The sequence below is a fragment of the Taurulus bubalis genome, assembly GCF_910589615.1.
Source record: "Taurulus bubalis genome assembly, chromosome: 2".
Classification (NCBI taxonomy): domain Eukaryota; kingdom Metazoa; phylum Chordata; class Actinopteri; order Perciformes; family Cottidae; genus Taurulus; species Taurulus bubalis.
In genome coordinates, this window is record NC_136590.1 from 5,795,789 (window position 1) to 5,820,875 (window position 25,087).

General features: G+C 40.4%; 2 protein-coding genes across 2 annotated transcripts; both read right to left on the reverse strand.

The window, feature by feature from the left end:
* Positions 1–2,031: 2,031 nt before the first annotated feature.
* cd79b (CD79b molecule, immunoglobulin-associated beta) lies at positions 2,032–6,040 on the reverse strand (the record flags this gene model as incomplete). The annotated part of the gene is made up of 5 exons (XM_079237248.1): positions 2,032–2,139; positions 3,404–3,457; positions 3,983–4,101; positions 4,190–4,513; positions 5,989–6,040. The coding sequence occupies 5 exons, from the start codon at positions 6,038–6,040 to the stop codon at positions 2,032–2,034; spliced, it is 657 nt and encodes a 218-aa protein (XP_079093374.1).
* Positions 6,041–8,276: 2,236 nt separating this feature from the next.
* scn4aa (sodium channel, voltage-gated, type IV, alpha, a) lies at positions 8,277–24,951 on the reverse strand. Its single transcript, XM_079237599.1, has 23 exons — positions 24,869–24,951; positions 24,649–24,777; positions 24,371–24,462; positions 23,807–24,100; positions 23,651–23,714; positions 23,416–23,557; positions 23,104–23,301; positions 22,256–22,426; positions 22,024–22,153; positions 20,716–20,954; positions 20,453–20,626; positions 19,989–20,345; positions 17,398–17,841; positions 16,355–16,487; positions 16,114–16,268; positions 15,841–16,014; positions 15,581–15,703; positions 14,139–14,420; positions 13,994–14,047; positions 13,052–13,193; positions 12,431–12,528; positions 11,926–12,196; positions 8,277–11,763 (listed from the first exon to the last, which is right to left on the reverse strand). The coding sequence occupies exons 1-23, from the start codon at positions 24,937–24,939 to the stop codon at positions 10,463–10,465; spliced, it is 5,238 nt and encodes a 1,745-aa protein (XP_079093725.1). The 5' UTR covers positions 24,940–24,951; the 3' UTR covers positions 8,277–10,462.
* Between the last annotated feature and the right edge of the window lie 136 nt (positions 24,952–25,087).

Here is a 25,087-nt window from a genome sequence, read left to right on the forward strand (position 1 = left end):
TGGTCCACTGTTCCACGACCGGGACGGAATCCACACTGCTCGTCTTGAATCTGAGGTTCCACAAGCGGTCGGAGCCTCCTTTCCAGCACCCTGGCATAAGCTTTTCCCGGGAGGCTGAGCAGTGTGATGCCACGATAGTTCGAGCACACTCTCCGGTCCCCCTTCTTGAAGATGGGAACCACCACCCCGGTCTGCCAGTCCATGGGCACTGTTCCCAACCCCCATGCGACACTGCAAAGGCGTGTCAGCCAAGACAGCCCAACAATGTCCAGCGCTTTCATCATCTCAGGGCGGATCTCATCCACCCCCGGCGCCTTGTCACTAAGGAGCTTTTTGACTACCTTAGCGACCTCTGCCAGGGATATGGGAGAAACCACCCCAAAGTCTTCAGGCGCTGCCCCCTCTCCAGGGGACATGTTGACCGGGTTTAGGAGTTCCTCAAAGTGCTCTTTCCACCGCCCGACGATGTCCCCAGTCCGGGTCAGCAGTTTCCCTAATGTCCGGTGGGAGTGCCCAGCTTATCCAGTGAATTTCACTAAACCTGCTCTGAAGCAGGTTCAGGGATTTTGATGTGTTGCTATGGTGATTTTTCCTAAACTTGCTTCGAAAACCGAAAAGCCTGACCTACGTCATCTTATCCTGAAAATTATCCAGCTAACTCAGTAAACCAGGCACGAAGAACAGGGCCCTGGTCAGTTCGTACACGCTCGTACCGTAATGCCTACAAACACGTACCGGTCTGGCTTAACTGTGTTTTCCGAAGTGGAGGCTGGCTTGACCACAGCGCTATCTCGGGTGTTTTTTGTGTGTTGTATACGGGAAAAGCAGCAGCGGGTTTTTGTGCTCCTGCGTGTTATTACGCATCTTCATTCAGCCGAAGAAATAACGTCTTTGAATGGCTTATCCAAACAGGAACTGCATGTAGGAAGTACAGCTGGTATCACGTTTGGGGCAGCAGCGATACTGCATATGAATCAAATGTTTTACAGAGGGATAGAAGTCCTTATTAATCTATTTATTTATCTTGCTTATTTAAGTGTATTTGTTGATCAGTTGATAATCTACACTAGCATTTTAATCAATTAAAATGTTGTTGATCAACGTATTTTATTTTTTTTTAAATTGAATGTATTTATTTATTCCTTTTTTTAAACCTGTCAAAGACAATAAAAAGCACTTTCTCCAGCAAATGAAAAACACTTTTATTGTTTTTTATTATTGTTGTATCACCAAAAGGCCTAGCATAATCAAACAACAAGCACACACTGTAACATTTAGATACAATAGACATCAAACACTATATTTAAAAACAAAAACAAAAGCCTCTTGAAGCACCACAAATGTCAGCTGTCGAGAATTAATTCATGAATTGTTTTTTCAGTTCATTTAAAATCACAGCTTATTAATCCACTGAAAAGCATAAAATCAACATCATGTACAGCAAGCGTTTTAGAATAACTATGTTTTTGCACATTTATAAACAAACTGTTGGAGGAAAGATGACAAATCGGTCAAATTTGGACCTATAGGCAGCAGCCAAACTCATTTTCAATACCAGTTCAAGTATATATTTGGAATATTTGGAATATTGTCACTGCTTGACCATGGCTGCCGGGGAACGGAGGTCTCTGCTCTCTTCAAAGCCACGGGACTCCTTTGACAAACAGTCATTTTACCTTGCACAACACAGGAGTTGCTGGTCTACCGCTGCCTCCATATGTGAGTTAGTTTGTGTTAATAACTTAGGTGAATCAGAACTAACCCTTTAAATCCCCAAAGTCAAACAAAAACTCAAACTAACTAACCGATCCGGGCAGTGGTTGACTATAACGCCAGCGTTCTGAAGGGTAAAATGAATGCTTTTGTCAGTGGAGTCTTGTGACTTTGAGGATACAGATAACTGGATTTAGGATTGTCTGAATAAGGGCCTCAAACTGTACAACCCCACTTTAAAAAAAAAGAAGCCAAACTACCCCTTGAGCAATGTATTTAGAACGTATAACTTGTATAGTGTGTGATTGTGAGGCCGTCTCACTCCCACGGGGCCTCGGCTCCCTCGGCTCCTTGGGCTCCCTCGACCTGGGCGTACGGGGAGAGTTCCGCATACAGACCTCCACCACACGTCTCGATCGTCAAACCCTGACAGACAGGAAACGAGTCAGATTCAAGTCAGTTAACATGCACCAATGTGTGAGTCCCCTGAGGCGTTCAGGAGTCCTCGTAAAAGCACAGTGCATGCCTTTGCTTTGCATAGCCACCGATTCGAACGTGACTCAAAAGACAAAAGATAAGCAGCTGCAAAAAACGCTACAGCAGAGTGGTTCACATTTAAATATCCTTTAGGCCATTTGAAAAAAGATCTCTGCTGCTTCTTACTGTTAACCTTTTGACAATCCACCTATGTTTAGGCCTCTGCTCGAAAATTGTATACCCAAACTAAAAAAGGTGTATCTCTGCAACCATTACGGCTATTTGAATAATATTGGTGTTATAATAAAAGAGTATAATGTGAGTTGTGTGTTCAGATGTGTAAATATCAGTCTATATGTTACTGGTTATGAGTAAATGAAGAAGTGAATTATACAGTTTTTATAGCAATATCTGCCACACATTTTCTTATCTTAAATCCCTGTTTCCACTTTAACTTTCCAGTAAAACCACATTTTGTCAGGCATTTTCTCTATTTAACAGAGAAGATTATTACTATTACTATTACTTGACTGCAAAGCTGACCTTTTGACTTGAAGTTTCGACTACGTTTCATTATAAATACTTCAAACTACATTTTTGACTGTGTATGTCTTTGCATTAGGATTGTCTGCTTTCTCTTGTTTTGATGTTTTCTACGTTGATGTGAAGCAATTTTGGTACTAAAGGTGCTACTTGAAAAATCCTCTATGATTTCTACAAGTAATACAAAAAAGAAGAAAACTAAAGTTCAGCCTATTGTACATGCTGTGTTTATAAATAAAGAACCTGAGAGATCATATTGTGGTTATGAGCTCAGTGGTGCGAGGAGACATCCTTGCTGTGTCTTTCACGTGGGTTTTGATGTAAAACAAAAACGCAGCTGAGATGTGTCTTCACAAGTATAACCGGTAAAGGATGATCTCAGAGAATATGATGCATTAAACTACTAAACAAAAGGAGTTTAATACACCTACAGTAGTCAAACATATTAACAACAGAATATTAATCAAGAAACATCATAATATGTAAAAGTAAAACACTGACAGAGAACATTGTACTGCACAATCTAACTTTTCCTTTTGTACAGTTTGATGATAATACTTTTACTTACATTTTTTAATCTAGTATGGTATATTAGGACTGTAAAGTACTTCTTATACGCGTGGTCTTTGTTCAATATACAGTAACATGTGTAAAATGAAGGCAAACAAACCTCATAGATGTGATCAGTTTCAGGCTCCTCATATATGCTGTCTTGCTTTTTCAACTGTTAAAAGATAAAGAATACATTAAAAAAAGAGACATTTTAAGGCGTTAGCACCACAAAATGCACACAAAAGCACATATGACATATTAAATAACGTTAATCCTTGAAAAATGTCGACGAGAAGTAAGATAGCTAGTGTTACATTGACCCAACGTAACAAAACTAAAATACCAAAAAAAGGGTTTCTATCTCCTTAAATTAGATGATATGCTGCTTTTCTCTGTTTAAAAAAATTATAAATAAGACAACACAAGCAATGTGAAGTCCTCTATATTACCTTGGGGGCCGGGAACTTGTTAACAATGAATTGATCAATCAGAAATATCAGACATTAATAAACAAGATCATATATGTTGACTGTGACCTGGCAACATGTTTATAATATTGCAAACATCTGTTTGTATTCCAAAAAGCTGAAGTTTCCTTGATTTTTTTTACGTTATCTCGGCACTGCATGTGAATATTGTTCTGCACATCGTCAGCTTTATTCCAGTTTCACTGTGTTTTGCTCGTCTTGTTCCTCACCATCTGCCGGTTGCGCAGCAGCATGGCGCCGATGCACGCGGCCAGCAACAGGCCCTGGAGGAAGATGAGACCATCCTTCATCTTGCTCCGGTGCAGAGCCCGGGGAAGGTCAATGTGTCCTATGAGAGGAAAGACATGTGTTGGCACGGACCTCATCGCAGTAAGTAACACTGCATCATGTGTCTGTATACACGAGACATTACTCACTGACAACCTGCAGTTCAGTCCCTGGTCCCCATGTGTTGTTTAACTTGCAGTAGTACACGCCACTGTCCTCTACGCGGACATCGTGCACGACGAGGAACTTTAGCTTCGGATCACTGTTAAAAAACACAAACCGTTTTCCGGTCTCGACCACGCGTCTGTCTCGCTCTTCCTCGTCGTACCTGCTGGCCTTGAACCACTCCACCTTGGCCGGCAGGAGTTTCCGTTCGGATTGACAACAAATGATCATTGTGTTCGTTTGTTGTCTGGTTTTCGCACCAATGAACCGGGGCTTCTGGGTGATCGTCACGACCGGGTTTAGGGCCACTGAGCAGACAAAGGGAAGGTTGAGGGTCATTGTGGCACAGTTACGTTACGGCAGCTCAAACATGCATGCAGATCATTTGGCCATAGTTTGGGGGCCTCCAAAAATGATGCCAAGAACCGATGACGTTATGGATGATAGAGATATACCGCCAAACGATATGCTGAGGGTTACATGTTGAATCCCCAAATCCTATATGTTCACATGCTGGCTTTGTCTTTTGGGCTTACTTTTAACCAATGCTCCTTACCGTGCGGTGCAGGCATATGGAATAATAAGTATAGACACCATACGGTTGCTTATAGTGATGAGTGTGTTAATTGTAGTCAATAGTTTTCCAACAGATGATTAATTTCTAATATGTGTATTATTGCTTTGCTGAATTGATTCATAATTTAGTCATAGATCCCAAAGTGATGGTTCCACATTGCCCATTTTTTCTTTAACGGGAAGTAAAAACTCAAAGTTATTCACTTTACAACCACATAAAACAAAGAAAATCAAAATGTAGTGTAAGAAACTGCAACCGAAGAGTCGTTCGCTTTTTTTTTGCTTGATAAATTACATAAATATGACTTTCCTGACAAATCCTGTCGGCTCTAAACACCATGCTGTTATTGCAGGATGTGAAAACACTGATTATGTATCTACGGTCTAATAATCTAATGCTGAAAATAAAAAAACAATTTATCAAGAAGATGTATCAAACATCAGCTTCTTCTCCATTGTCACATGATTATAAATGTAATATTTAGACTCATAGTATGATAAAACAATAGTTTTTCACATGTTTATCGCCATCAGGCGGTAAAAAGGAGGGTTTGTAAAATGTATTATGTATAAATGTAGTTATAGTGAAGAGAGACTTCAGGCATTAGTTAATCCAATCTAAAGCTCAATGTATGTTGGGATTGGATAGTTTAAAAAAAGTCAGTTTTCACCATATATACATGGTGTTTTATTTTTTGCTTTTATGTTCTTTATGGTTTTATGTCTTTGCTATATTTGGTTCCACAGCATTTTGGTCAACTGTTGTTTTTAAATGTGCTCAACAAATACAATTACATTGGGTTTGGATACATATTTTCTACTCTCTTTTATCTTCTATTAAAAACGGACTACAGGTATGAAATAAAGGAACCTGATAGATAACTTGTACACAAGGTAAACTGTACATGCAGTATATACAAAAATAAATAGTCTTTGTCTCAGAGGACAACTTCCTCTTTCCCCCCAGATGGTCAGGAAGTAATGGCTCTGAAGAGTCAAAAATAACATGCAAAACACTGACATGCATTGTAGCTGCGGTTAAACAGTCGTAAAAGAAGTAGAATTAAATGTCTACGTGAAGCATTATGAAATGATCGACGCTGTAATAACGTTCAGAATCTCACAAATGTTAATATCACCAAGACTGCCATCGTTGTTAATTTTCATTTCTTTCCGCCACTTATTAACTGCAAAAGTTTACATTTACCTGAGATGCTGATCAAAGCGAGCCCGCAGCATCCAGCCAGCAGCCAGCGCATGATGACATGCAAAAGAAAAATAAATATATATATATGTGTGTTAAGAGCCCTGATGTCCACACACGTTTGTCCTGAATCTCTCTGCAGGTCGTGAACGAGGAGAAGAAGAAGTGTGTGCAGCAGTGGGTGGGCTGTCTGTCTGTCACCACACAGGCAAATAAGGGGAAGACGAGCACTGCAACATCGAACCAAAATAACTCAAAACAACCCACATCTTTACCTTTAAAAAACTATTTCATTTTATATGTGCTCTATTTCTAGGGACGAGTGAAACAAGATGGTTAAACATGAACATTCAGCTGGTTTGAAAGATACATAGGGAAAGTTCACATTCATGTGATGGCAAATTATTATGGAGCTTGATATGGTTACAATACCAAAGGTTCAGTATCGATAACCACAACAATACAATACAATTTTTTTTTCTGGTGCCTTACTTCTTGTTTCACAAAAGCAGCCAAAGTTCTCATATGTTACATTTTGAAAAATTGGCAACATTTGTATTTTAAAGAGGAATTTTCAGTGGAAAATATGACGTTTTTGTCCCGATTATCTTTGCCCAAAAAATATTTCCTATAATATTTTCCTGATAATCATCAAAATATGATAAACTATGACTTATTGTAATAACTTTGGTGATCCTTTGGTGATCCATTGTCATGTTACTGTAACATTTTAATATATCCAGTATTAGTTTTAAGGTGTTTGGTCATAAACAAATGACATCACAGCCTCAACTGTACTTTGTGTTTAGTGCAAACATTGGACCTGCAAAATAGGCATGATGATCACAATATGGACGTGACCGCCAACCTTTTTTTTACGTTATCGACTTATCGTACTTCTATATGGACATGAGCATGATCATGTTTACGTTATCAATTTAGCAACAAAGCCAGTGGGTCCATTTTATTTATCGTTTATTGTTTTCGCTGCAAGCTGTAAGCAGAGCAACAGAGGAAGACAGGAGCTGTGCAATGAGAGAATAAGCACAACAAAATTATAATACAAAAAAATATATACAACAGCTATAACTTTGTGATTCTGTTTAGGCCAGCAGAGAAGGCTTAGCTTGGCCCTGACGGCCCACCACTGCTTTCTAATCACATTTCCTTTATTCCCTCAGAGAATGCATGCACCCTGCAGCATCCACTCAGTTTTTATGGAGCTGGTCAAGCTGAAGGTCCTTTTCTATTTCAGTCCTTCATTTCCCATAAACAATGGTGGCTGCCCCAAAATGATTTAAATCAACGGTAGAACTGTTTCTTGTTGAGCTGCAACCAGAAGTCAAATTTGGCGATAGACAAAAAAATCACCAACGTTGATACTAGATTTAGAATGTCAAGCATTTTATGGTTTCAGGTTCTCAAATGTGAAGATCTGCGGCTTTTTCCATGTCTTACATGTTAGTAAATAAAATATCTTTGCATTTTGGACGAAAAATACATTTTAAGAACTCTTTTTTTTATTGTTTTCTGATGGGTTTTTTAGACTAAATATCTAGAAAATAATCAGCAGGATAATCCAAAAATATATACAAAATTGTTGCAGCCCGGATTATTTGTTTTGGCGGCTGGACATCAACCGATGAAAATAGCCTCCGCTGGGATTAAAGCAGCACCACTCTGCCAGGAAGCCAAAATGTCAGACCAACACATCCCTCTTAAGAAATGCCAGTCAGCACTGGGCAAAGACGTATAGCGTGCAACCACAAAAACATGCAAATAAATCAGACACCCCACCTCCTTATTTCTTGTAAGAGGCAGTGCTTATTTTCGCCTGTTGACACTCATGAACAAAAAATAGCGACCGGACAAGCGAGCCAATATAAAGTGCTGAAATGAGCAGTTCTGTGGAAGAGGCAAGAGTTCGATACTCGAGATGAGACGATGACAAATGTATAGCTGATAGTTATAGAGCTTCATATGCTTTCATGATTTCATTCTTCATTACCATGAACAGGCATAGTTTATTTTGAGTGAGCCCGGCACACACCGTCCTGCTGCTGTAAATACTCACTGAACCAAACCGGCGGCTGCAAATAGTCCCCAACAAATGAGACCATTTCACACGAATACATACGCCGGTCATAGAGGGAAAGGACGCGCTGGATCGTTTTCTAATTTCACAATTCCACTCCCAAAAGTTTGAAAATAAAACAAAGTGGCACAATACAATGTGACCTGTTTGGTGTACAAACCACCAGAGGGCCTCAGTGTAGCTTCACATAACTCAGCCTACTTTTCCCTCCAAGAAGTATTTTTATTCTCACAATATACTTACAATTTTTACAATAACAAAAAGATATAAATATACAATAGAGAAAGAAAAAACGAAGAAAACAACGTGTATATACAGGCAACGCTGACTGCGGGTGTACCAGTAAAGCTCTCCCTCCGTTAGAAATGTAAACACAAGCATCTTGTGAGTTTGCGTGGAGCATCAGAGGAGACTGGAGTCAATCCTAAATAGGATCGCTGCAGGTCACATTATAGAACAACCGCCATGCAGCAGGAGGAGACAAAGACATTCACGGTTGTTTTTATCCCTCTGGGTTGACGTTACAACGGTTCTCAACACATACACAAGAGAAGGGACAACCCTCTGTAGGCTACTGTAAAAAACAAACTAACTGTAACACTGTAAAAGTACTTATGTTATTCACAAATATATATTCAGAGTAAGACGTTTTCAATTCAGTTAAGACTTAAACAACAGCAGGTTAAGCAACCTTTCCACACGAGGACAGGGTTGAGATTGTATTTCTAAATATTTAAATGTGTTGGATATTATCTACACATTGGAAACGTGGGGTATTCCTTTAACTTCACTCATGGATTCATTTAACTAAACCAACACTCAGCTGCGTTTCAGAACTTTAAATTCATTTAATATCAAGTAAAAAGACAAATTTGATGCAATCGTTGGCAAAACTTAATTTAAAATCTACAGCAAGTACTTGTATTATAGCGAGAATTGTTATCAAGTAGACAAATACAGTTGAATGAACCGGGAGCTCAGCAGTTCTGTTCATGTAAACACCAAATCTTAAGGTTAAAGCCACAGTGTTTAACTCTAAATGCTGAAAGGGAAAACAAGGGACTGCTTGCTTGAATTTTCAGATCTATCTGAGGTGAAACAAAAATAGACAAAAACATTGAAAAGACATGCATATATCAGTGGTGAAATTATAAAACAGGAAGATCTCTCCAGTCTGCTCTAACTGACCTGGAAGGGATATAAATAGTGCAATATAAACTGGGCCTTCAGATGTTAACTGCGTTAGCTGGCCCGTGTTCTTGTGAACTAATAAAGAATAACAGAGAACTGGGTTTCACTGGTAGACCGGGATAAATGTGATAAGCATAATAAGCCTTAAATACAAAACTAAGTCCACCATACAAAAGCTGTTAGTGCCTAATTGAAATAATTTGCATGAAGAGCCTTCACGTTGATGAGATCACACATAAAAAGTGACTTAAAGTAAGCAGGAATAGGATGTTGCTCCGGTTTAATTTTTCGAAAATTATACCGATTGTTTAGCCCCGAAATATGGATTTAATTTTCAAATATTGCTCAGAAGAGTTGGATAGTGTTGCATTCACGTCCCATCAGATGGATGTCTTTTTTTCAATGAAAACACGGTGTTTGACATAAGCATAGGGTCATTCAGGGTTTTCCATGTGTTGTTCAAGTTACTCTTTGGTTAGAAACCGGGGCGCATAATTTGGCTTTGTGGGAACAATAACCATACCAAAAATAAAGTTATTGCAGGCCAAAGAGAGCTTGAGAGCTTCAACCACAGCTTGCATTACATGACTGTTCATAGAAAAAAATACTGAAATATATGTTATTTTCAGACATACAGGGTGCTTTGTCTTTAAATTTCCAGATGGATTTTTCCCTAGGAAACTATCAAATCAGATTTCCAGTTCACTATCATGTTTAATTTTTTAACAACAAATACTATTATTTAATTAGCTGACAGATAGTGAAGAAGTTCTCTGAAAGCCAGTGTGCAGGTACATGCTGAGAAATCACATATCATTGTGCCTTTAATTCGAAAATGTCAATTAAATTAAACTATTTATTCCCACCAATATCAAAAGAAAAAGCGTCGCCGGCAAGTCCATCTAGTAATTTAGTATTTTGGAATATAACTTTTTTTTTACAACCAGATGAATTCTTGTTGAAATTTTATGTAGTTTATTTATAGTTAGTTCTCTTTTATCATTAATAGTGGTTTTTTATGCCGATGTATATATGATTATCATCCAGTTTCAACCGTAAAACCAAAAAGACGCTTGAATATCACATGAAAAAACTGGAATTATTTGTCCAGTTTAAGCATTCATAAGCACTGTGTAAACTCTTCATCTAATGTGGCCAAAAACAACATCATCAATTGTCTTCTGCTGTATATTATACGATCGTCTCCTTCAGGTTTGCATGGAGGGTGACAAGGTGTGGGTCTGGTGCAGAATGTAATAACACCTCACTTGTGATTTCTACAGGCACAACCATGATATTTGGCTCGGGGGGTTCTGTGCCAAACCGGGCCCCTGCGTCATGTGACAGTGTCTCGGGATTCGGAGGCTGTTGGCTTGCAAGAGTTTCTAAATCAGCCTGCTCCATCTCCTCAGCGAGGTCCACGTCGCTCCCGTAGAGCACTCCCATCCTCCGCGCGAGCATGCCCTCCTTCTCCGGTGGATCGTCGTCTTCCTCCTTCCTGCCCACCCGCTTACGGCGGTGCACGAAGGCGGCGTGGCGCACGCATCGCTTCAGCAGGTGCTTGCGGTAAGCCCTCTGAATGACGACGGCGGCCCACTGCTCTTCTTTGTGGCGCACCGTCGTGGTGATCGGCGCGAAGGAGTCCGAGGTGGGGTTGCTCAGGACGAACTTGGCCTGGATGCTCTCGCGCATCGCCGCCATCTCCACCGTGTCTCCCAAGACCATCTCCGTGACGGCCATTAAGACATCCAGGCAGTGGATCCTGTCCCCGATGACCAGGGGCAGATCCATTTTAATCAAGTGGAGACGGTTGGGCTTCGCAACCCTCAGAGGCTTCTGCAAGGTGTCACAGAAATCCGAGAGCCGGCTGTACTCAATGAACTGAGTTCCGTCTACGTCGAACTTCTCCCACGTCTCGTTGAACATCTCAAAGTCGTCCTCACAGAGCGCATCGCCGCTCTCCTCCTGCGCCACGTTGAAGTTCTCCAAGATGATGGCGATGTACATGTTGACCACCACCAAGAAGGAGACGATGATGTAGCTGCAGAAGAATGCCATGCTCATGAGCGGGTTGCCGCAGTTACCCTTTACATCCGTGCCGGGGTTCTCAAAGTCTGGATCGCAGTCCGGAAACTCCTTGTTCAGCATCGGAAGCAAAAGCCCGTCCCAGCCCGCTGACGTCGTGATCTCAAACAGGCAGATAATGCTGCCGCCAAACGTCTCGAAGTTAAACATGTCGTCGATTCCGGCCTCCTTTTTGACGTAGGCGAAGTTTGACATGCCAAATATGGAGAAGATGAACATAATGAGGAAGAGCAGGAGGCCAATGTTGAATAGAGCAGGAAGTGACATCATTAGAGCAAAGAGAAGCGTCCGAATGCCCTTTGCTCCTTTAATAAGACGCAGGATCCTGCCTATTCTGGCCAGTCTGATCACTCTGAACAGAGTTGGAGACACAAAGTACTTCTCGATTATGTCCGAGAGCATCGTACCTGAAATAAAAAGGAGACAATATATGAACACCTTTTATCCGTTTGAACACAACTTACAGTTTCTAAGTCTACTTAGAAACTGTAAGTAACCCAAACCCCTAACCCCCTAACCCTAACCCTTGAACACAATTTACAGTTTATAAGTAATGGAAATGTACCCACCAGCTATTGACAAGATGACCACAACAAAGTCAAAAACGTTCCACCCGTTGGTGAAGAAGTAGTGCCGCAGGGCAAAGAGCTTCAACGTGCACTCGCCGGTGAAGACGGCAATGAAAGCGACGTTTACTTTGAAGAGGAAATCATCCTTCTCCGCGCTTTGGTTGTCCGTCTCCACCATCATGGTCACCATGTTGAGGCAGATGAGCACCATGATGAAGATGTCAAAGAACTGCTGACTGATGAAGTCAAACACCAGTCCCTGGATTAGGTTCTGCAGGTCAAAAGAGAAGAAGGGTCGAGGAACAGAAGCAGAAATCCCAAAAGGGTCATTTGACCCGTTGAGCCACGCAGAATGTAGAAAAGGTCAACGCAGAGGTCACCGGTGACATCGCGAGCTGAGGTGTCATTACTTTGGGTTACCTCATTTATTCTTTTAAACATCAAATAAATAGTTTTGCCCAAACAAAATAACACGTGTTAATATTACTATCAGTTACAAACAAACCGTTGGACGTGGAATCGGCTTCTGTGGCTTCTTGGAGCCGAGTTTCTTCATGGCCTCGTAGTACTTTTTTTGTTCCTCAGTCATGAAGAGGTCTTTATCTCCGTGCAGACACAACATAAAACAAACATATTGTTAATTAATGACCACAAGATTGAGGTTGTGTTTTCTTGCAGCTTTGTTAGGTTTTCTTGCAGCGATGGGTCATGTATTAGTCTGTGAGTGATTGTGTGCCTCTATGTGTCTGTCTGCAGATAATATTGCATACTGCGCCACCAAACTACATAATATTCTGGGTACTCTTTCATGGCTACATACTCAAGTACCTCTCGTGGTTGCAGTGTCACACATTTTCAGGCAATAAAAATATACTTTTTATCGCCTGTTTTATACTGCCATTGACTGACTGCTGAGTAATCACTTCCTCGCACAGGAAGTGAAGTATTTGAACGAGAGACGAAAGGTGAGTACCAGAATAAAACAGAAAATAATATTTGAAAAGCTGTAAACAGGAAAACAATAGACCAGGGTGTAACAACTACAGGTATATAAATAAGAATGGATGTAACTAAAAGAAAAACATCAATCGCTTTTGTGCAGACTGCTAAAGAAAAAGTGTGATACTTATCTTTTTCTTCTGTTGGTTGAAGTTGTCAATAATGACACCAATGAAGAGGTTGAGTGTGAAGAAAGAGCCGAAGATGATGAAGATGACAAAGTAAATGTACATGTAGAGGTTGATTTCGTAAGAGGGCTGCTCCCCGACCTAAAAGAGGAACAAAACATTTAGAAAATAAAAATATGTCCTTTTCCTGTTACTGAATTATTAAGTAAGAAATGTGGAATAAGGAAAAGACAAGATTAAAGGTTAAACGGGGATATGATACTAGTCAGAGGATACTTGTTGATCCAAAGACTGGTATCACTTCCCCATCACCATCTGTCACATATATATTATTACCTATATATTGAATTATCTTAAAGTGCAGGGGGTGGGGGTGTTAGAAAGGGAAGGGAGACTCTTGGAACTCTAGACTTGGATTTCTTAATCTCATTTACTTTATTTATATTCATATAACCAATACAAAAATAATTAGTATACATCCTGTCCTTGAAGATATTAAAAAGTTATTTGGGATTTCTGTTAAGCAATTCTTCCATTCTCATACGTTGTCTCGACTTCTAAATATTCTTTTAATAATTCCATTGCAATAAACTGAATGAATACATACAGAAAAATTCCAAATGTAATTAATATAAATAAAGTAATATATATATATATATATATATATATATATATATATATATATATATACACACATATACATACATACATACATATATATATATATATATATATATATATATATATATATATATATATATATATATATATATATATATATGTATGTTTATACACAAATCAACATTTATAAATCAACTAAAAGTGTTACATTATTTACTTAAATATTGTTTTACAATACTTTGTGAATGAATGAAGGTTCTTCTGTTAGGTTACAATGTTACCAATATCTAAATCAAGACATAACTGTAATGAATAACTACCTCTCTTGAGTCGACGGCAGCATACATGATGTCCATCCAGCCTTTAAAAGTTGACTGAAAATACAGAAAATGGTTTAAAAATCCGTCATTGAACACAACAGCTTTCATTCCGAGGTGTTTAATAATGGAAACTACACATCCTCACAATTTGAAGCAGTGACAGGTAACCTTGTCCCACGTTGTCATAGTTGACCTTGACGTTGACCCAGCGGGCCTCCTGCGTGGCCTCTTTGAGGGCCATGCAGTCGCTCACGTTGTTGACCACCGTCATGGGGAAGAGCTCGCCCGTGGTTGTGTTGATGCAGTGGTAGAACTTCCCAGCAAACAGGTTAACTCCCATGATGCTGAAGATGAGCCAGAAGATCAGACACACCAGCAGCACGTTGAAGATGGAGGGAATCGCTCCGACGAGAGCGCCCACCACCACCTGTTCAGAGGAGAGGACTTTGTTAGAGTTAAGGGATTATAAAGACATGTATGGAAATGTTCCCTGGTTTATTTTGTTTGCGAGAGTGAGCAACAAGCTTGCTCCTGACATCAAGTCCTACCCGTACGCTTACCTCAGTCAGCTGTGGTACAGCAGCCACGATGTTAGCATGCATTCAACACACATTGAAGAGGAAAGCCAGTCAATTTAGTGCGATAATGCATTAAACACCACATCTTTTGCATCATCTAGATAAACGTTAGCTGCAGTGGTGGAAGAAGTGTTCTTTACTAACGTAAAAGTACCAGTATAACGATGCAAAAATAATGTAACTAATAAAGTATAAATGTATGTATAAGTTACATAGCCTGAAACCTTACATTGGGTGGGTAGGGTTGGGAATGAGGTTTTACATTTCAATCTGTAATTGCCCTCAGACATGTATGAATCCTCTTCCCTGGTGGGATAAAAACTGTGAAAATCAATAAAACATATTTACAACAAAAAACAATAGTATGAATGTATCAGCAGCAAAATGCAGTATTCGTTATGCAGCTAAAGTACTCTTCACTGAGAATGTATTGTATTTTACATATTAGATTGTTAATCCATCATAATTGTACTAGCTGCTTGAGGTGAAGCTAGTTTTAACTACTTTTATCCAAAAGGTCACCTCATAAATCGGAGGGGTCATGTGATGATTAATAGGAGAGGAGAAGAAAAAAAAAGTTCTGATACACTCAAATTTTGTATTTTTAGGGAGTTGTTGGATCATTTGAACAGTGAAATGGAAACCATGTGTTGGAGGGGAAATGTCTCTTGGGTGGAACTGTTAAAGGGACCACCCCAAAATAAAAAAAAACATATTCTCTCTCTTACCTTTTAGAGCTATCTATCAATCTAGTCGCCTAGTTTTGGAGGTATTGGCCGTAGAAGTGTCTGCTTTCTTTCCAATATAATGGGCCTATATGGCATGAAGCGCCAAAATATGAATACAAATATATCTGAAAAACTCAACAGCAATATATCCTTCTCAAAAACCATGACCAAACTTAAGTAAAGTACAAGTACTTTCAAATGAATTCACTTCGTTACTTCCACCTCTGGTTAGCCGTGCACATCGCTCAAACGTAGGTTGCACAGGAGAATAAAAAACGTACCCTCATCCCTTCAAATCTCGACAGCGCCCGAAGAGGCCTAAGGGCCCTGAGAGTCCTGAGGGACTTGATCGGCCCGAGGTCGGAGTATCCCATCCAGTTGGCAGCTAAACTAATCAGGGAAATCTGTAGCAGAATCAAAACATTTCCTATTCACGCGTTACCACGAGAAATGATCTGACATCAAACATGTTCGTACTGCGTGTTCTGTTAAAAGGTTACACATAGAGACGAGCTGTACAAAATAGGATGCCAAAACTTACATCTACAATGAAAAAGTCCAACCAACACCAGGCGTTGGTGAAGTAGGTCTTGAAGCCGTATGCCACCCATTTAAGGAGCATCTCGACGATGAAGACGTAGGTGAAAACTTTGTCAGCATACTCCAGAATAATTTTGATGGTTCGGCGTCTTTCTATGTATATATCTTCAAACGCCTGCCAACGGAAGACATGAGACACTCAGATACATGTCCTGACTGTATTACAGCATCTAAACGCCATCATGAAAATTGATGCAGTGACGTCAGTATTCACCAGAGCGCCGCTGCTGAGAAGGATCATAAAGACAATGAAGGTTTCAAACCAGTCATGCTCCACAATGGTGAAGCAAGCTCTGCGGAGGTTCCACCATGTCTTGCCTTTGCCTTGGGTGATGTCCACCGTCAGACACGGCCAGCGCTTCACACACTCTGAGGGGCCAGGAGAGGCAAAAAGAGTTCACCGTCTGCGAGAAGATCCTTTTTACGGGCAAGTTATCCCGCGGGTTTGTTCCTACCGTCGGTGAAGCAGGCCTCTGGCTCCGCGAGGTCCGGCTCTTCTTCCTCCACCTCTTCTGGTTCGGGCTCAGGTGGCTGGTAGTCCACTGTGCTACACACTGAAGAATCCCCATCATTCAAAGCACCCATCAGCTAGTCAAGAATTACAATTGAAGCTCAGTTACAAAGCCACCATGCAAAATATACATTTTTCATTCCCCCCCTACAACCACATATACAGAAATGACCATAATCAATAATGTTTTGAGGTTTGTCGGTCTGCAGAGTTACTCACTTGGACATTTCCCAGCGCTCTAATTTCATCTTCTAAGTTTCCCTGAAATGGCACGGGAATAAAGAATGAACTTTAGTTCATAAGCAGTAAGACATACATTTTCACCCTAAAATATATTTTTGCTTACGATTAGATAATATACAGTTGACACGACTGTAAAAGGCTCTGTAAAACACCTACACAGGTGTAATTCCTATTATTTATCCGTATTATTATTCTGTGGACGGTGTGTACGTCTACAGATTGACTGACATCTCACTGTTATTTCCTTTTCTTTTACTGACTGGTTAGATCTGGACAATTATCAGCGTCACCATTTTTATTTAGTTAGTTAAAGTTGGGCGGCGCTTTGCTGGGAAACATGTGCCGATAAGAAGGATAAAGGTTTAAGTTGTCCAGTCCTGTTATTAAAGACTGAATGACGGGCAAATTCAAGTTGTGACGTCCAGACGCCATCTGACCCCGGTAGGTTTGTAGGTCAGAGTTCACCTTTGATCAATCAATGTAATCAATGTGTTTTATCACTATAATAACTTTATTCATTTAGCACCCTTCAAAACAAAGAAAATAATTAAAGCAGATCAAATCAAAAACATAACAAAATAATTAAAGTCATTTAAACAAATACATTAGTTAATAAAAAGTGAGTTTAAAGATGAGATTTTATTTTTCATAAAGCCCGTCAGAGACGTCAAAGTGAAACATCTTCATGCTGTTGGTGGCTGCTGTATTGCCAGTGTACGTAGATAAATAGATTGACCACCTTACCTCATTCTTTTTCACATCTGAAATTTCTGAGTCATTTGAATCATCATCATCATCATCATCCTCGCCCAGGTTTTCAAAGTCTGACTCAACCTGAGCGATTGGCACTTTGAGACTAAACTCTCCGTCCACAATAAGTCCACAAGGCCGGCCTTCGACTAAACAATCACGTATCCCATCGGCCATTTTGAGACTCTGACTGGTGTCCATGTGGTTCATTTCAATTTCCTCCATTTTGGGGTTCTCGTCGTCCTCAGGGCCCTCATTGGGCTTTTTGCCGAGAATACGCAGGATGGTTCGAGCGACGAACGCTTTGAACCAGTCGATGCCTCGCGTGATCCTGACGACGGCAATCTGGAGATTGTTCATCTCCCCGTCTTCGTCCCCCGTGGAGAGGTTGTCTCCGCTGAACGAGCTCAGCAGCAAGGCCAGGAAGAGGTTCAACACCTGAGGGTCAAGATAAGTTTACACTGAAAATGTCAAATTACCACAAATTCATTTCGCACCTTGATGTGAAAAACTACAATAGTTCTGTAGTCAGAAATATATATATTGTTATAGTTTATATTAGTTTATTTATATGCACCAGATTTAAACGATCATAACATGTTGGTGAGTGACTCCCTACAGGGTCCGCATGTGAAATAATGATTCTTTTAATAATCGTCAAGTCAAAGTACGCCGACATTGCTGAACACAAAAGTCTCAAATACACATCACATATCAAATTGTTCCTGCGATGGCACATCAATGAATATTATGCCGTCGGCCTCCTGTTGCAGACGCAGCTATCTTTAGAGTCTAAACCTGTTGGTCAATTTCTCGGTTCCTGTTCAGGTTTAGCGGGAGATCACGGTTACACGGTCGGCCTCATTCCAGTGTGGGAGCTGTGAATCAGTAAAGAGGATGAGCTGCCGGACGGTGGAGGAGTGAAAACTGTTTTAATAATAGAATTCTACCTCAAAGCTAGAAAATCTTAAAACGAAAGGTGCAGCATTTTGGTCAATATGCCGATTTGTTATCTTGTCAAGAGTTTCATAATAAGATCGATATTAACCATCTGTTTGTTTAAATCTGCAGCTGCAGACAGTTACCCTAGCTTAGCATACATAATTGCTAGCATGGCTATGTTCAAAGGTAACAAAATCTAAAACTTTCTAATTCTCAAGTTATGCCTCGTTTGTTTTCCCCGCACAACCGCTGATTACCTGGCAACCTCATGGTGACTACAAGACAAAAAATAGTCCCGCACATAAAATCAACTCGCAGTTTTCTTTAATAATCCGAGCCTTATAATCAAATATTTTGTGTTTTTCTTTTTTCTTAGGCAAAAACTCAACGCTAATGAGCATAATATAATCATCAAAGGGAAAGCCACTCCATATGCTGTGGCGTTGATGGCTAAAAATGATTACCTCTTCATCAATTGCACTTTAATCTGCTATCATATGACTTTTCCTTAACACCCAGTGCCCATTGCCACCTGAGCTCTGCTCGCTCAGCTGTCTGTGTTTTTTCCCTCAGTGGCAGCCAGTTTCCTTGAGCCGGATCTAAGCACATACTCAAGGTCAAAACCACTGTTTGGTGGCTCGAGTCATTCGATTCAACTAGAACTCCCCCTCCTCTGACGTGTGTTAATATACTATTTTCCTTTATGTCAGTGCAAATAGTGTGCATCCCAAGAAAGTCGCGGTAATTTTGGCACAGAGTGGCCGTCGCAATACTTTTTTCAGCTTGGCGATGAGCCATTTCCTTTCCATATCTATGAATAACCTAACAGGAAGTGGTTTTGGCTCTGGTCATTGAATACTGTGCTGAAATGATGCCTGAAAGAGTGATCATCTGTGTTATACCCTCCTTCATCCGTATAATGTGAGGCCAAGATAAAATGTCAGGGACAAGTATTTCAGCATGCACCAGTCAGGATTCTTCCCAAAGCATCACAAACTCCTCTGCCATGTGCACAAATTCACCCAGACGCTGTGTGAAAAGCTGGGTGAACAGTCAGCTCTTCTAGACCTCCACCAAGCGAATCAGCTTGATTACATTTTTAACTGTTCTTTCTTGGCCCATGATACACACTTCCACCAAGTTTCATGAAAATCAAATTTTTCCCATAATCCTGCTGATAAACCAAAAACACAACCTCAAGACACATTTAAACTCACAAAACATGCAGATATACTGTATGTTGTATTCTTTTATGTATGTATGTGTCACTCATATACAAAAACACCTACAATGCCCCCTGGTGGATACAATCTTCTCCCCCAGCTGTGTCCGTCCGTCCTTGGCCACCCTCACTCAGATGAGAGGTTAACAATAGACTGCTGAGACATGCAGACCACAAAATCCCCTGGCATTATGGTTAAGATAACTGTTAGATTTAGAACAATTTTTATAAATAGTTTGCCAACTTTACAGCTTCACAGTCGCATGTGCAGTTGAGCGGCGCTATATGTGAGCTCGGGAATGAGCACTTAAGATTTACTGTGTGCTGAGCAATGACTATAAACACAGCCACTAGAGAAGCCCCCCCACACTTTAGATTTAAGATGGGGGATCAGCAGGGAATGAATCATTGTTGCACTCACCACTAGATTTCCAAGGACCATAACCATCATGAAGACAATCAAACACATCCCAGTTCCGGCCACCTCCATGCAGTCCCACATGGTCTCGATCCACTCCCCGCACAGGATGCGGAAAACAATGAGGAACGAGTGGAAGAAGTCGTGCATGTGCCAGCGCGGCAGCTCGCAGTCCAACGAGATCTTGCACACGCAGTCCTTGTAGTTCTTGCCAAAGAGCTGCATGCCCACCACAGCGAAGATGAAGACGATGATCGCCAGCACCAAAGTCAGGTTTCCTAAAGCGCCGACCGAGTTACCAATAATCTTGATCAGCATGTTGAGCGTAGGCCAGGACTTTGCCAGTTTGAAGACACGGAGCTATCTCCAACACAGGAACGACACAAGCAAAAGACAGTGGATAACAATGAAGGAAGTTATCTCATTGGGGTGAATGGATAAGAATGAATCCAATCCTTGCTTCTCACCAGACGGAAGGACCTGAGGACAGACAGTCCCTGGACATCCGCCAGCCCCAACTCCACCAGACTGAGAGTGACGATGATGCTGTCGAAGATGTTCCAGCCAACTTGAAAGTAGTAGTAGGGATCCATGGCGATCAGCTTGAGGAACATCTCTGCTGTGAAGATCCCAGTGAAAACCTGGAGGGGCAGATCAATATCAAATCAAGTCTGAGGCGTACGGACATTTCCGCGATAGAAATGTAAATGCAACGTGGCCTCATATTCACCAGATTCCCCACGGAGAGCATGTGGTCAAACTCGGGGCTCATGGGGTAATGCTCCATGGCCATGAAGAGGGTGTTGAGCACGATGCAGATTGTGATGCCCAAGTCGACAAAGGGGTCCATCACCACAAAGAGCATCCACTTTTTGAAAAACACCCATTTCGGGTGGCAGTCCCACTTCAGGAATATGTCGGCAAACTTGTACCAGCCGGGTGGGCACGGCCTCTGAGCATTCTCCAACTCTAGACAAAGAAAAACAATTAGATAGTTTACTGTCAATTGATCGAAGCTTTAAAAAGTTCTGCGTAAGATTTGGCATCATCTAGGGTTGAAACTTATCCTTTGTGAGAATTACTGTGGCCGACTCTGTCCCTATCCAGAGAGTTGTTGGAAGAGGAGCATAGGTCCTTTGGCGAATAGCAGAACCAGTGTGGCGGCAAATTTTAACCCTCACGAGTTTTAACCCTCACGAGGTGGCAGCGGGGCAGACGAGAGTAAGTTTAGCGGTGAGGATTTCAAGTGAATGTACTTTGGAAGCTGCAGTTTGTGAATAAATAAATGCTGCAGCTCCTTAAGACTAACAAAGATTTCCCGTGTTTCGTTTATGGGCCCTGGAGACGAAAAATATCACATCAGCCAATATGTTTTCTGATCACGGTTGGGAAGCCGAAGAATGTTGGTTTGTCCATTCAGGGCTGCTGTAGAAACATGGCAGACTCTTTGAAAAGGACCCGTAGATACAAACGGCTTATTCTAAGGTAACGAAACCTGGACGGTTGTATTCATTTTCAGGTGATTATACACTAGAGAAAACATACTTATTAATGTTATATTCCATTTCTGCCAATAGATCCCACTAAATTCTACACGTTGTTACTTTAAATCACCTTTAAATGGTATGCACAATACAGCTACAACAGAGAGCACTGATGTCTGTGCCAAGTTATAGTCGAGCTAAAATAGCCAAAGATTAACACCACGAGGGCGCGACACTGGATGTTGACAGGGATTTGTCCAGCGCACAATGTGATTATAGCAAGCTCAAGACAATGCTACTGTATTGGCCTTGGGTAAAATCAGTGTATGATGTGAATAACTGCTTGATAATCTGATCAATTAGAGCTCACATTAAAGCATCTTATCTTCATTCCCTGTAGGAACTTGACTCTTGCAGAAGCTTAGATCCGGCTGCTCTGTCTTGTTATTTTAGTTTGATTAAAGCGAGGAAATAATCCCTTGCATTTTGAGATTCTGTACGATAATCGTCGATGCATTATCATAGCTACGTTTCTACCTTTGTTGGCACTGTACCTTCCATAGCAGCTACAGTGAGCACCGTCAGAGCACTAGCAGTCCTCTGTTTCAGGCCTGGTTCTTCCAGATACAGCATGCTGTGCACGGAGCCTATGGACTTCTCTCTGAGTTCGTATTCTGCAGCAGACTGTAAAATGTATGAATACATTTTTTTTTTCCAGTTTGAAATCAAACAACGACTTTGTTTTTAAAACAACAATTAATTGTGACCAGAGGGTGAGGGATTCACCTGGATCATGGTGGGTGCTCTGATTAACAGACGGGGAATGATTCTCCCGTTACAATCCTTGATAATTTCATCACGTCCAAGGCTCCGTTCATCGTCTGTCAACTCAGAGATGGTGTGATGACTCTGCGAATTCTTACTGGTTAGAGTGGCTCGGCTCCCGAGACCTATAGGCTAAGAGATTGTTGTTGTTTAAGTAAGTTAATCATGTGAACAACAATTACAGCAAAGCAGTTGTTGCTGATTAAAATCTTAGATTGCAGGCTCCCTCAAAAAAAATACTCATTCAGTAAGTATAAAAAGAAAATTGCACAAGCAAAAATGAGAATGTACGACATAAAATAGTAAGTTTAGAGAAAATATAACAAATCAAAATTGTGGCAATTGCAAACTGAGTAAACTCAATGAAACATGAATGTACAGTCGTAAATGTATATATGTAATGAGAAGTAATAAATATACGAAGATGTAAACAGTGAGTAAAAGTATATAAAAAGGAATAAATACAGTGCTTTTAACGGCTGTTTGAGTTACTACTACCAACAATTTGATAGGCATTATCACGCCAATCATAGGTAGTTATCATAGTTCTGTATTAAAGGGGACACATAAGGCTAATTTTAACATGTATATGTATATTATGGGTTTATGCTAAAACATGTTTAGTTACTTCAATGTTAAAAAAACACATATTTTTTCTCATACTGTCGGTCTGAATATACCTTAATTGTCTGAAATGCTCCGTTTTAGCGCCTGTCCCTTTAAGACCTCCCTCCAGAAAAAGCCTAGTCTGCTCTGATTGGCTAGCAAAATGTATGATTAGCTGTCTGCTTATTGCTTGAAACAGTTACCTCTTCCTGATTCTTGAGTAGCTCTAGTAGCCGCTGGAACTCTTCCTCTTTCTCTATGGCCTCTCGCAGAGTTGCCTGATTCTGTTCATCATAAGCCATGGCTACCACAGCCAGGATGAGGTTGATGAGGTAGAAGGAGCCCAGAAAGATGATCACCACAAAGAACAGCATGTATGTCTTACCGGCCGCCCGCAGGATCTGTGTTGGGAGCAAAAAAGAAGCTACGAGAACTAAGACAAAAATTATTTTCACGGCTGAAGTTCCAAGTTAGATGTCATGAATCTGTTTGCAACAAATGAAAGAAGTGCCAACCAGCTGGAAAAGGTTCTCCCAGTAGTCCTGGGTCATGAGTCTGAAGAGCGCCAGGAAGGCCCAGCCAAAAGAGTCAAAACTGGTGTAGCCATAGTTGGGGTTCCTCCCAGCCTTCATGCATGTGTATCCTTCTGGGCACTTTCTATCAACAAAGATAAAGGGTTTGCAATTGTTCTCCCATCCTTCAAACCACACTCGGACCAGATTAAATGATGTCAGTGTGCAGAATACATACCCAGCATCAGAGCTGTTTCCACAAAGTAGAGCATCTAGGCTGCCATCCAAAAAATAGTGATTATCTATCAGCAAACAAGAAGAAGATTAAAAAAACGTTTTTCCACTGAGGACAATTACAGCTTTAAAAATGAGCTGTATCATGTGTTAGACACACCTGTGTTTTCAATATACTCATTGAAATCGAAGGTGCTGTTAGAATAGGTTGTATTATTGAAGCCCATGGTGCTGTTGAAGGACGCCGTGTCGTTAAACGTGGCGGTGGTGTTAAAAAATTCAAAGGCGGTTTCGTTTGTATCGAGGGGCCATCGCACACATTTCTGCCGCATATTTCCCATAAAGAGTTGAAGGCCAATGAGGGCAAAGACAGCGAGGGCGAAGACGGTCAGAATCATGACGTCCACCATTTTCTTCACTGACTGGATCAAAGCGGCCACGATGGTTTTCAAACCTGACAACATACAAGTGATATGTCTGAAAACAGCTCTGCGACAACAAATTATAATCAATATGACAAATGATTCATATATGATTGAGCAAAGCTATTTATCTTCTCAAAACATAATGGCAAAGGTTTTAAATGAAAACATTTAGTTTTCTGTACAGTATATATGCCTTCTCCTTTGTGAAATTACACACTCATACTTATTAAAACACTGAGTCACACACATACAGTAAAATATTAATATGTATGTATATATATATATATAAAAACAAATACCAGGAATCACAGTAATTGTTTTAAGGGCTCGAAGTACACGAAATGTCCTGAGAGCTGACACGTTGCCAAGGTCAACAAACTCAGTGAGGTATCTGTGAAAAGACATAAAACAATGAATTGAAGCCAAATAAGGCTCAACATTTTATTTATTAAAAATGCACAAAAACAACTGCGCAATATCAACTTTTATATTGAATAACAATTTACACAATGCCAGTATGTGGAGTTTATGGAAAAGATTTTCTGATAACAAACACAACCATTAAAAGTGCACGTACGCCATGCTGATCACCATGAAATCCAGCCAATTCCACGGATCTCGAAGGAATGTAAAAGATCCAACACAGAAACCTCTCGACAACACTTTGATTGTTGCCTCAACGGTGTAGATACCAGTAAAAACATACCTGCACGTGGGACGAAACACATGTTAGTATAAGAAAGTGTTAAATGTGACACAGGAATTATCAAAAAAACAAACATTAATGAAGTACTCACTCCATGGTTTTACTCCATGCTGGCGGGTTGCTCATCGTCATGAATACACAATTCGCCATAATCGTAATCATGATGAACAGGCTAAATAATTTAATTCAGGATTAAGGAAACACACATGGCCATTTTGTTTATATATGTATATATATATATATATATATATATATATATATATATATATATATATATATATATATATATATATATATTGAAATATATATT

Coding starts and splice junctions, on each gene's coding strand:
- scn4aa (XM_079237599.1), bottom strand. CDS start 24,939: ATGATTACGATTATGGCGAATTGTGTATTCATGACGATGAGCAACCCG. Junction 24,101..24,370: donor AACAATTACTGTGATTCCTG/GTATTTGTTTTT, acceptor GTATGTTGTCAG/GTTTGAAAACCATCGTGGCC. Junction 22,427..23,103: donor TACTCAAGAATCAGGAAGAG/GTAACTGTTTCA, acceptor ACAATCTCTTAG/CCTATAGGTCTCGGGAGCCG.